At 40.1% G+C, this 13410-nt stretch overlaps 1 protein-coding gene across 4 annotated transcripts in view; it reads right to left on the bottom strand.

Moving 5' to 3' along the window:
- SLC1A7 (solute carrier family 1 member 7) overlaps positions 1-13410 on the bottom strand; it is a 59318-nt gene that overhangs the window by 29905 nt on the left and 16003 nt on the right. For all 4 annotated transcript variants that reach the window (XM_069788714.1, XM_069788713.1, XM_069788715.1 and 1 more), the window contains exon 3: positions 10290-10505. In XM_069788714.1, the coding sequence (XP_069644815.1) occupies positions 10290-10505 (216 nt within the window). The remainder of the gene's footprint in view (positions 1-10289; positions 10506-13410) is intronic.

Here is a 13410-nt window from a genome sequence, read left to right as displayed (position 1 = left end):
GATAGCAGAGGACAGTTGTTTTGGCCATATAGAATCATAGAATGGTTTGGGTTGGAAGGGACCTTTAAAGGTCATCTAGTCCATCTTTCCATACAAGGAAATTATCATAAGTTAGCAGGCTTTAGTTAAATTAATGCAGTCCCTTTTTACACCTTTTCATTCAATCGGAATGATTTAGCTTAAGACACTGTGTAGTGGTGTGGTTAGCAATGAACACTCACTACACCATAGTAAGCAGTGCTGTATGTCTGAGTGCTGTGCTGTCACTGACAGAGCTTTCACCCTGGTAATGACAGCGCAAAGCATCGGGTTATCTCTGCAAATTGTCCATAAAGCGGATAATTCTCTGGTTCAGATGTCAAATCTGTAGCCAAAGCAAGACACAGACAACAGCTAGCTGTGCATCACTTTCCTATCAGATGCAGACACAACCTTCTATCTGAGCCCCGGGGGCTTGGCTGGCAGAGGGGACTAACTGAAGAACAGCTGGATGGAGCTGGACCTGGGAAGGTGGAGAGGATGTTTATAGGAGGGGGAAGCACTGGAGATGGTTACTGCCTTTTTATGCCTCATAAGGGAATTCTGCTTCCAGATTGTTAAAGGCTTCATTAATGTTAAATCATCTTCGTTTTGTGATTTGAGATGACCAAGAGGTGCTACAGGAGTGCACGGTGTTAGCATGATGATTGTGCTTTGACCTGCTGTGTGAATGTGAAATGTTCTAAAAACATAGATCCACACTGAGGATTCCTGCACAACTCTGAATATGAATGTCACATATAAGCCGCAGCTTTACAAAGAAATATGAATTTAATTGCTGATGAATTCCATTTTCTCCCTTATAGTCCTAATTAGTAGAATTAAGAACAAATTAAGACTGCTCGAGAAAGGAAAATCATATGGTTAGTAGCTAGATTAAATGTTAGACAAATTTGTGGAGGATTAAAGCATTTTGTTTCTTTATCATTCTTTATCCTGCAGGAATTACAACTACCCACTTAATACTGGATGCTGGAATTCTCCCAATATTTTTTAATATATTATGCACTGTGATCCAGTCTTTGAGACTAGCCTTACCAAAGTTACACAATTTATCTAGTGAAGGGCTGACCTGAATATGTTTGCCAGAGTCTCGGCTTATTTTATATTTTAAGCTGGTTTACTTGGATTGAAAAAATCCAGTATTAGCCAAAATTTAGTTTTGTTATTTAAAAACATTCAAGAAAGCAATTGGTGGATGCGAACTCTAATGGACTAAAAAAAAATAATGAGAAGAAAGTATCAAACCGTCACCTAGAGCTGGGAGATGACTGGGAGTACTTGTTGGTTCAGTCAGGCCTCTTCAGAAACACTTGAGAAATTCTTGCTTAGGGGTAGGTTTTGCTGCACGTTGATATTTCCAGCCATGAGCTGGATGTTTGGCAGGGATCTCCTGGGAATGTTTCAGAACAAGAGACTGAAGTGAGACTGGTAGTGGAGGATTTGACTTTTTACCATGGAGGTGGGATGCGGAGGGCTGGCGGGATCCTCACAACTGCCAGCCTGGCTGCCTTGGGGCAGGCTTCCCGTGTCTCTCTGGCCCACCAAACCTGAGCACTGGGAAATGCTAGCTGTGGTGGGAGCTTTGGTGTAGCACAAAAGCCAGACACTTGCATTTGCTCAACATATTACAAAATTAAGGGCAGGGTGTTGCAGCCTGTCAATCTCTGCCCACCTATCTTCCAGACATCCAGGCTTCAATCAGATTGGCCCTTGCAGGTCTCTACTAGCTTTACTGCAATTCTGTACAAGAGAAAGATCTACCCACACAGATGTGGTATCAGGATCATAAAGTGAGGCTGTCTTTCTCCTCAGAACAGGCACTGTTTATCACTGACATACTGAATTAAAGACACTGTCAGTACTTACGAAATAATAATTCAAGCTGAGCTACTCATTGCTGTCACCACCTATAACTGCTGTTGTGTTTATTCAATTCAGAAAGCTAAGCAGATAAAATACTTCTAAATTTCCAGCATTACTTTCAGATTGCTTACAAGATACGGGACACAAAATAGTAGTGCAGGAAACTTAAAGCCATCTGGGATTCATTTCTCTAGTACAAGCAACATTGTCTCTAGCCTCAGTGGCACAATTCAGCATTCCTAGCAGAAACATTTCACATAGTAATAGGGAATTAGATATAGTGAGTAACAGTGAGTGAGGCTGGTGTGGAACATAGATAAATTTAGGTCTAAGACAAGGATATGATTGTAAAACAAAAAGTGAGACATATGGTTTCTGGTTACATAAGAAATTAAGAGCTAAATACTGTCTGCCCTAAGGAAGAATATTTCCCAGAGCATCTTCTGCTTCAGGAATTCTGCCAGACAGAGCAGGAGTGTTCAACACAGGCTAAAAGAGTGAACATGCATGAAAGTTCAATATCAGCTCAGTGAACCTTCTACAGACTGTGAGCTGTTGAGCCACAGCTGGCACAGCATGCCTGGCCTGCCTTTGCTGTGATAGCAGCATATATGCACAAGTGACCTACTAAACACCTTCTTTGATGACATCCTGCTGTGATGCACAGGCTGGTTCATTCTACTAGCAAATTTTGGAGTCCTTCCCTAGTTCCGTATGGGATAAGAGGATTCAGATGTAAGGATGTATCGAGTCAGAAATGTGTATATATGACTAAGGCAACATGTGTTCTGCAGTTTGGTAGCCATGGAATTTGAAGAAAATCCTGAAGACTTGTATCAAGTATAGACAGCACCTGATCTAAGGAGCAGCTCTGAGGGTGCAGCTTCCCATTACACGTAGGACTACTTAGCATCTTACCACTGCCAGAAGTGGGAGGCCCTGCTTCCTTCTCCATCGCCTCCCAGCAATTAATGTACCAATTAACACTATTAGCTCGGTTTTGCTCCCCTAGATTTCCTCTGCTTTAGCAAGCTGTACTGTGTTAGGAAGCCATTTTTCAGCTCAGGCTGTGCCTTGGCACTGCCCCCAGGAGGTGGGAGCCCTCTTGCTCTCTTCAGAAGGTTGCTGACTCTGAGAACTACAGTAGTGATACAAATATGAGTGCTGTTAAACTGTTTTACTGCTCAGGCTCTTAGCTGAATTGTCCACAGAACATTAGCCTCCAGCTACTGGGATAGCCGGTTTGATGGATAACTGCTATTAGAAATAAGAGGCCAAATTCTGGCTGCAGTTATACTACTGAATGAGTATCTGAAATACTCATTCTGAGTCCTGACTACAACATCTGTTAACTCAAAGCATTCAGCTTTTGCAGATCTTTCTAATAAGAAATTAGGCCAGCTGCTCTAGCGTAAGAGCAGCCACAGGTATGGCAGATGTCGTTTCCTTGACTCAGAACACCCATTCCCTCTGGGGCACTCCGTGCTCTGCAGCAGCAATCTGGTTTTGCTCTCAGATTTTGATGTTATCAGTACCTAATCCCTGCAGCACCAGACAGTCTTTGGCTGCAGTCTCCCACACTGTGGAATTAAAGCCACCAGGCTGGGTTTTTGCTACATATGCGTCCTCGTAATATTTATTGGCCTATATTTGCACTGGGCACAAAACAGCTGTGGATACTCTGCTCTCAAATTTGAACTAGCATAGCTGAGCTTGCAAGAACATTGTTTTAAGACTGGGTATTTGACAGTATTCTAATACTTCAGTGTTTGAGATCTTACCTCATCACTCTATACAGCAAGCGTACAGAGAGAGTAAAAATGGAGTCTGAGTAGCTTGACATGACAACTCTAAAGTTTCCAGGTTTTACAGCTGTGCACAAGAATGAACAGCACTGATTCCTATTTACTATAGGCTGAGGTCCTTCTCAGTGACATTGTCTTAATCTCAAAAATCTGTTTGCTTTTGCTGTCCTCTTCATGATTTCATCATCTGTGTAGATTCCTGACTACTGTTACTGTACCACATGAGCCACAAATCCTGTCCTTAAGTCATATGGGTATACATCTGAAATATCTTCCTGCTGGTGTCAGTGGGCTCCATCAGGGTTTGCACTCCTGAAATCAAGGGCAAAATTTAATTCAGCAAGACTGAACAAATGACCTATCTCGGGGCCCGTAGGAGGATGCATTTTGCACATCAGTAGTCACTTCCAGTGCCTCAACTCAGTTCTCAGTATCAATCTTACTACGTCCCGCTAAAAGGACCAAAGAAGGCTTTTGCAGAATTAATGAGGCATTTAAACTCTCATTACTGTGATAAAAGATACTAATAGAATGCAAAAATCACTAATCGGGTCTAAGCCATTTTGTCTTGCTTGTATTTCTTGCAGATCAGAGCAGATGTCATATTGTGGAATCCTTTTGCCAAACACAGGGAGTTTTTATCTGTCTTGAGGGTGACACTGTTGCATGGCCTTTCAGTTCCAGTAAGGGATCTGGAGGGTGAACCTCCTTACTACACTTCTGAAAGAAAAGGTCCTGACATAGCCCCAGCAGGGCTATGGCTTTCTGAGAAAATCATTCTTTGGAGTGGAAGCACAAGTACATCACATCTTTAGGAATCTTCAAAAGGCTGAATCATATCAAAGGTAACATGAAATGCCCAATGCATTTCCAGTATGGTTCCAGCAAGGCAAAGTTATTTAACAAAAAGTGTACGTTTACACTGGAAGATGGCCAGGCCAATTGTCAGGAGGATGAACGATTTGTTCCCCTTTAGGGTTGAAGCTTTCCTAATGCAGTTTTAACTTCTGGCCCCCATGCACCTCTCCCTCTGTGACTAAGGCCTCCTGACCAGACAGCAGAAATTGCTTCATAGTCCTTCTCCCCAGCATCATTTTCATCATGGAATTATCTTTTTTTCCATGTTGGTTTCCTTTTGTGCCAAAGAGGAACCACACATTTAGGGGCTTCAGAATCCTTTGTGGTTCAGGCTTCTGTGCAGCTTGACCTTCTTAAAAATTAACCAGAAGCAAACATCTGGTCACATATAGTGCAGAACAGCACAGGCACCAGCCTGTTTTTGTGAGATAAAAGAAAACTGGCAATCTGAATGAGTAAAGAATGGTAGTTTGCCACAGGAGACAGATAAATATTTCTATCATAGTACATTTCTATCACAGTACACAGTGGCTTTTGGCAAAAGATACATGAATGCAGGGCAAAGTTATTAAAAAAAGTTCTTTCATAGTTTAAACACTGGACCATTTAATGCACTCTTAAATATCTTATTCCGCATATATATATAATTCAGTCTTCAGCTGTAAACTTTTTAAAGTGTGATTTCTGGTTCTGCACAGCCTGGACTTTTTCCAAACTACAGAAGATACTGGGTTTCTCCTGCCCTATTTTCAAGAAATGCAATTTCAATAAAACAGAATATAGCCCTTAGCTTGAAAAGAGGGAAAGGAAATTATTTTACAGAGTGCTCAGGATTCCCATGAAAACATAAATCCTCTACAGTGTTTATATCCTCTTCTAACTACTAATGGTACAAAAAACCCTCCTGTCTCTTGGTTAAGCCAGATTGAGTTTCCTGGTACCTACTATTAAATTGGATGCAATCCTGAATATTCAGTGGTAAAATGCTCTGACTTATCCTTCAGGTAAACTTCAGAAAGGTACAAATTTGTGTGTCATGGGTTAAGGCATGATTTGATCCTGACTGTATTCGCTGAATTATTTTATTTGGAGCTTTTGAACTGAATAAGCCTGGAATACCATGCTGTCTGGTTAGACTTGAGAAAAACTAAAAATGTATGTGAACCCTGCACTTGCTGGTGCCCAGATTTGCACATGCAGTCAGCTTTATGTAAAATAGTAGGGTGAACCCCCCATTTGGCTGGGATTTGTTTCCTCATGTGAATGTTTATGGTGTTTGCTTGCTTGTTTTTATCATCAGCCAAATTTCGTTTCCCTTGGTGACAAATGCAAGTAGTATGATTTAAGTTGCAGCAGGATTTACCCTTCTAAATCAAAGGTATTTTGATAATAGCAACAGAATGTGGTGGAAATATTAACTGCTAATGTAAACAGTGTGGTCCCGAGTCATATATCTTGTTTTACAAATGTTTGTCCCCAAATTATTGGCATTTTCTATTCTGCTTGTCAGGTAAATATATGTTGCAGAATTAAACAAACCTAATATTTTAAATTGAATGCTATTCCTGCAGGTATGTCCCTTTTTTGTCCTTTTGAATAAAACATTCAAAGCCTGAACTATTTTAAAAAATTGATACCTTAATTTTCTTAATTCTCAAAAGGCTACTAAAAATTCATTCTTTTATTTTTGGGGACATAGTACAGAGTTAATTTTGATAATTCACACAAGAAAAAGAAGGTAGAGATGTGTGTTGATTCATTGCTATTAATTCCATTGAGGTGCCCTGGAAGCCACATTCCTAGAACAAGATCTCTACTGGGTCTCATATGAGCTGGGAATATTTCCTCTGGCACTGCACATTTTTCTGAACACTCCTCAGTGAGGTAATTTCTTTTCCATATGTCTTGGTTCTCTAGCTGTAAGAAAGGAAAATGGTCCTTGCCTACCTCACAGAGGTATTGCACATCATGAGAATAAATTCATTAAAATTCATAAAGCACCAGGTGCGTTAAAGAGAACAAGATGATCCTTAGCCTGAGGATTTCTAGTTTTACATATGGAAGAAAATATACTTTCATGAGCCTTGCAGTGCTTGCACCAGAAACCCTGAATATAATTAAGGCAGATTTGTACATCTGTCTCAATGTAGTAATAAAGTGGCAGCTAAAGAGAAAAGCATCATCAGAACAGCATCTCCTGCACAGCTTCAGACTCACAGCTGCCTTCTGTATTACTTGTCCTTAGTCCGGAACCTGGCACACTGCCGACAGAGAGGGGCAAGTTATGCAAGGGGGATTCCTGCACAGGTACCAAGGTGAACTACCTAGTTAAATGGGTATCTTCCACAGACAGCAGAAGATGCATTTGATTTAAAGCTGGATCAGATTAAAGCAAAAATTCAGACATTTAAGGCCAAAGCGGCACTGAAGATTTTAGGTATAAAGACTAATTGAATGTTGAAAACACTTCTATTATGCTGCATTCAGTGGCCTCTCTGTCCAGATTGAATCTGGGAGGAAATTAGTAGGGGCAGATTCACATCCACAGATCTTGTCCCCAGTCTCTTGGGGTTCCCTTTAGAAAGGAAGTCTTTCAAGTACTGCTGTTTAGCATGGCAAAAAATGGTTGATTTGTGGATACAATTTTTGAGGCATGAGATTCAGTATGTTGATGAGATTATGTATTTCCTGTTTGATGTGAGGTTTAGAGCCATTTCAGAATTATGCAGTACAGTGTCACTGTTATGTCCTAATCAAATCATATACACTGGAGGTTTTATTGCTGTTTTTTTTACATAAGACAAATATACAGGGGAAGCACCATCTGCAAAATAATGCAGAATAATAATGTGATTACTGATTAATGTTGCAGGTGTTTAGGATGACCATGAGGCTCTGCAGGAGTTCTTGGTTTCATGCACTGCTAAGTCAGTACATTCTTTAATTTCTGATTAAAACCACTTCTAAAAGCAAAATCCTCACCCAAAAATTCAAGAAATTCAATCTCTACCAACATCCTCCCTGCTAAAAATTCCAGACCTGACAATGTCATATATAACATCACATGAAATAATATGTATTTCATCATTTCAAAGTGGCTTCAAATCTGAAATCAGTGAGGGTGAATACGTGTATCACCATGCCAAGATTCATGCTTTTAAAATAAACCCCACAATTATGTCACATATATCATCTCTCCACTTGTACATTTAGTATTCTTCATTTGCAGAATACCAGATGTTTCCTGTGTAAACTTCTGTGCACACATGCAATTGATAAATTGAGAGGAAATTAATGAATTGAGAAGATAAGCCAATCTGGGCTGAAAAAGATGGTCTCCAGCTGTGAATGGAAGTGATTTATCATTGAGCTAAAGGATCAGCTTTTCTAGCTCAAACCAGCAGATACATCATTACATTTAATCCAGACTTCCACATAGATATTTAGGAGTTTTGCAGCTGACTTCAGCAGAGCCAGGATTTCACCCATGGTGTTTGCCTAGGCTGAAAGCCCATTCCCCACAGTTGTGTTATTCTTATTTATTTATTTAGTAAATGTGGTTATTTCTGTAGTGGAGGAATAAAAACCATCAGTTTGTGCACTCGGGTTGAAAGACAGCAGCTGTGACTGCTGCTTAGCACAGCAAAAGGAGAGTAAGCTTTATTCTCTCTTTTTAAGCTTCTGTAATGAGAGTGGTTCATTGGCCTGTCATTGTTGACACCTGCCCAAGCCAGTGAAGACTTTAAGGTTTTGCAGACTAAAAGCACATGCCTGGTTGGAAACATGAATACCCAAAATATGTATCCAACCTACTATAATTTGCTCAGCTAAATGTTTGTAGCAAATGAAATTATAGATGATATTTGCAAATGTTAGATCAGGACATAATATTATACCTAGAATGAGGCTCAGCAGAATGTAGTGTTCCCAAACCTCACCACTAAACCTGTGGTGTACAGGGGACGAGCCAGACAGAGATGAAGAGATGAGATCGTAACTCAGATGTCAGGTTCCAGCCAAACAGACGTTTGGTTGTTTTATGCAAACATAATACTATAGAACTGAATTTAGATTTTGCATGCCCAAATTACTTTTCATCTCACTCATCTCCATGAACTAGCTTACTCTGGGTCTCAAAAGCAACTGAGCTGGTGTGAGGAAGGGGATGGGAACCTATGGCGAGGGAGACCCTTTCCAGAGACAGCTGTAAGGTCAGTTTGGATGTAACATTGCACCAGATGTCGCACTATGACTTTACTTGTCTAAGACTGAGGCCTTAGAAACAGCTCAGCATGCCAGAAAGGGTTTCCAAACACTGCCATTATGAAGATAATACTTAAGATTACAGTTTTTTAAATTCCATTTTACTTCTTATGCTACTCTGTCATACTAAGGGATTCAAAGCTCCAGTAACTTGCTCAGTTCCTTCCACTTGGTGTAGGAATTACAGTCCTTTATGCAGCAGAAACAGAATAATGTGACTTAACATTATGTCACAAATACACATGCATGAATTCCAGTGCACATACATCGTGGCAAAGTCACTAAGGAGATACAGATGCCATGAAGTGGGCATCTTCCCACTGCAGATGAAGATGGTTGTTTTGTGGAAAGCTACAAAAGAGAGTGCTCTCAGCTGCTGCACCATGACTAATAGAATTTGGCCCACTCTCAGTAAGATACTGATAAAATAGAAAAACATGTGAGTTTCAGATGGCCTGGCTAAGTGCAATTTGGAGGAGAAAAAAAAGATTTTTATAAGCTTTTCATCACAGTTCCTTCTGATTTGAGGTCCCAGTAGCTCTAATTAAAGAGCTTTGTGTGCTGACACCCTGTCAGGGTCAGGAATTTGGGTTTTTGAAAGACAAACTGTGCAACATTTTTAATTTTAGTAACTCAAACTCCAAAGAGAACTCTTTGTGGTTCAGATACACATTTGGCCTAAAAGCCCTTGCCCAATATAATATGAGATCACCGACTTGAGGAACTACCAACCAAAGGCAAAACTTGGTCTTTCTGCATGAGCAAAACAAATCTGAGGCACATACTATGTTCAGTCAGGAAACTAATCCTACTAGCACCTGAAATGTTGAGACAAAGAGGGATATTCAGGCAAGGCTATCAAAATACCATCAGTACTCTAATGCTGGTCTAAAGAACAACCCTCCCTTCTGCCAAACAAAGTAAAACAAACAAGAAAAAGCCACAAAGCAGAACAAATATTATGACAAAAATAACGAATAAAAAGATGGCCTTTCTAATTGTGTCCTTTATCTGAGAGTTGCTATAAGCAATTGTAACAGCACTTTTAAAAATTATTTCCTGAAAAATGTGGATTTCAGCCCTTATATTTAAGGTTTTGCCTATAACAACTGTCTGCCCTTATTTAAATTAACATTACATTTTAATACTCTCTTGACCTTAATAATAGATTTGATGGTGAGGTCCACAAGCTACATGTGATTTTGTAGGGGTAAAATACCAACCTACCCCAATGTTGTTAGTACTTCTGATAAATTTGGTGGCCATTCTTTTAAATTTTACTAGAAATAGCCAGTATAAACATCTGATAACTTGAAAATAAGCTTCTGAAATTTACTTTTTCTCGATTTAAACAAAATGTTCATCCTTACGCTCATAACTTATCCTCAGGCCACAGTTCCTCATGCAGTTATGTACAAAATGTTACCTGCAGAAAGCAGAAAGAATGAATGTAGTTACCGGATTAAGTCAAGCAGTGCATCCGCAGAGCTCATGATGGGCTTTCCACCCTCTTCAGTGTCCTCCTTCTGTGCTGCTCCACCAGGATGGATAATGGAGACCATAATTATTCCCACAATCACAGCCACAAATGTTGTCCACAGGTAGTAAGTGACAGTTATGATACCTAATCGACTGGAAGTCTTGGCATCCAGGGCTGCTAGCCCGGACATTAAGCTGTGAAAAGAAAACACAACAAATATAGTACCTTTTGTGTAACATTAATGCAGCTGAAAACCTAATTTCCTAATTATTCCAGTTTACCTGCTTCTCTTAGGACTGCCTACATATCAGCATTTTTAGAAGCTTGCCAGCAACACCAAAGCTGTAGCCTCTGTGTTCAAAGAGATGTTTCCCAAATGCCATGTGAGATCCTGGTTACTTGAAAGAACTTGCAAGCTCAGGCTGCACAAATGGGACTGAATCGTATCGACTGTTCCCTGAAGTTTGAGGGACAGTTTTACATAACCTACACATGTGATGGGTCGGTTCACAGGAGCAATGGCAATAATCAGTCATAAAAACTTTGGTATAAAACTCTACACATAATTTTAAAGAAACATAGAATAATTCAGGTTTGATGGGACCTCTGAAGGAAATCTGGTCAACCCCCTCACGCCTTCCTGTGTGAGGCAGGACCACAACTTCAAAATTAAAAACACTAAGGGGCAATCTTGTCATATAGTCCTTTTTTTTACAGAAAAGAATAACTTTTTATTCTTTCTAAATCAATACAAAGCACAATGTATTTTTGCTTTACCAGGGGGTACATTGGGAGTGGACTATGTGTCTCCAGGTGAAGTGGAGACAGTGTATGGCATGCAGAGGAAACTCCTTTATGGGCAGGTGTGGCTGCACATTGGGGAGCAAAGAAAATGCTATGGTCACTTCAGCCTTTTCTTTCCTCTTTAGTTCCTTGCCCATGACCAGTATCCATCCTCTTGCTTGCATAGCTTACCTCTGCCAAGCTATACAACTCTCCACCAAGAGTTTTAGCTCCCACTGACCCTCTTTTATAGGCAAATTAGACAGGGCACTGTTTGGTCCCTGAACTTGCTCCAGGCTGCTCTGACATAGACCCTGATGCTGTTTTCAAGTGACCCAAGGCTGACATTTCAGTTTGCAGTGACACCAGTGTTGCTTGGGGCTTTAAATTGAGATTTAGCTTAGAATAATTATCTGTAAACTTTTCAAAGCATGCATCTCAGGAAAACTGCAGGTGAAATAAAATACCACATTTACTATTCGGTATGCCCCACTGTCTAGCTTTCTCATCAAAACAGAACTGTTTATCAGGCCTTTCCTCATAAATAGTCATTTACTAAGCTGCACCTCCTTGAACGAGATCTCCTTGACCTCACTTTGCTGAGGTTGTCTAGAGCCAATGCTAAAGTGCAGCTTAACCTTTATAGTAGATTTAATGAAATCAAATGGGTGGGATTTAGTGCTTGGGTTCCTGCTATCCACTAGATTAATTAAAAGAATGTATTGCTTTTCTGCATTGCCAATCTCTCATCTAGCACGGGTTTTGTTAACACGATAGGAGCAAGGGGAAACACTGGTTGCACTGTAATATGGATCATTTAGAAAATGAACATCTCGATAACTCTCAGTCTTGTAACCGTTGTTCTTCCCTCTCTTTTATCATTGTATTTGATAAAGATTCCACCTTTATGTGTGTCTGTAAAGCACTGTGTACAAACACAGCACTACATATTAAAAAAAAGAGTAGCAGCAATGATACTTATTTCCTTGGCATTTCTCTTGAATGGGTCCATACAGAAGAGTAAAAATCCTAAAATATTTTTTTGATAAAACAGTTGAGTTAAATCCATTCGTCTTAAATTAATGTGTTAGTTTTCTGTAAAACAACCTCTATGTTGTTATTAGATTTCCAGGACTGAACTCTTCTTGCAGGTTGAGTTTTCACAGGCTATTGAGCCAGTTCAACAGCTTGTTGATGCCCAAAGGAGATACCTGTATTGTACTAGACTTCAGCACTGTTCCACCTCTCATCCTAACCTTCCCAGAAAAAAAAAAAGAAGAATGAAAATCAGGTTGATTTTTAACTAGCTGGATATTTTTCGTGGTAATAATTTTCAGTGTTCTTTACAGATACATTATGCAAGGAAAGAGACACCAGTGGTATGAAGGCCTGACCGTTGACCAGCAGATCTGTAACTTGCAGGTAGGACACTATGCAGAGTGATTACTTGGAGAGGGCACTATCAAGGAGACAGACAGTACACTTCTCCTCCTGGTACTGCCCTGAAGCCACTATCAGTGTGTTAAAGCCACACTGTTTCTGTTGTCCTTGATGCCACTGCATTGTGTTTGTTCTACAGAACAACAGAGAGATGAACCCTGCACATAGCACTTGAACTGTCTTGATTGTTCACCTGAGAAGTATGTCCAGAAGTACTTTGGGACCCAAATCCTAATTAAATATGTCCAGTGGTTCATGTGCTTTTGGGGGTGCTACCTCAGCCTCAAGATGTTGGGCTGTTAGGATCTGGGAGGATGTTGTGCAGCTAGAATCAAATCATACGTTGGCTCTTAGGTGACAAATCCTGAGGGGGCTAATAATGAGATTGCTCTGTCTTGGGGATATTCATTAACAAGATCATCATCTGTAATGAGATTATCCTGTCACCAGATAAAGTCATGCCCAGTTCATGCTGTGATGAGAAAGTCCTCAAAAGTAATTAACTATGGAGGTGCAACAGGGGTAACTGTGGTGTGACAGAAGCCTGAACAAAGGTCTGTGTTCAGACAAAGCCCTGTGTTTTTCATGGCATCCAATGCTCAGTTTTAAGAAGGGACCAGTGGAAGCAATTCTCCAAAGGCTGTGGAGTAACACTGGTCATGTCATTTTAAGCAATTGCTCAGAATCATTTTCGGAAAGAAATGCCTGTAACTAGTATGAGACAGCAATCCCTCATTAACTATTTTTCATTTGACTTTGTATGTTTGATGTCAGAGGCAACAGGATAGAAGACATAAAGATTAAGAGACATATTGATTATCACAGTTATTATATGAAGTAATACACAGTTATATCACAGGAGTTCCTCACTGATCT

Source organism: Haliaeetus albicilla, chromosome 8 (genome assembly GCF_947461875.1).
Source record: "Haliaeetus albicilla chromosome 8, bHalAlb1.1, whole genome shotgun sequence".
Taxonomy (NCBI): Eukaryota; Metazoa; Chordata; class Aves; order Accipitriformes; family Accipitridae; genus Haliaeetus; species Haliaeetus albicilla.
The sequence above is the reverse complement of the archived record's forward strand: the minus strand, read 5'-3'. Positions and strand labels throughout refer to the sequence as shown.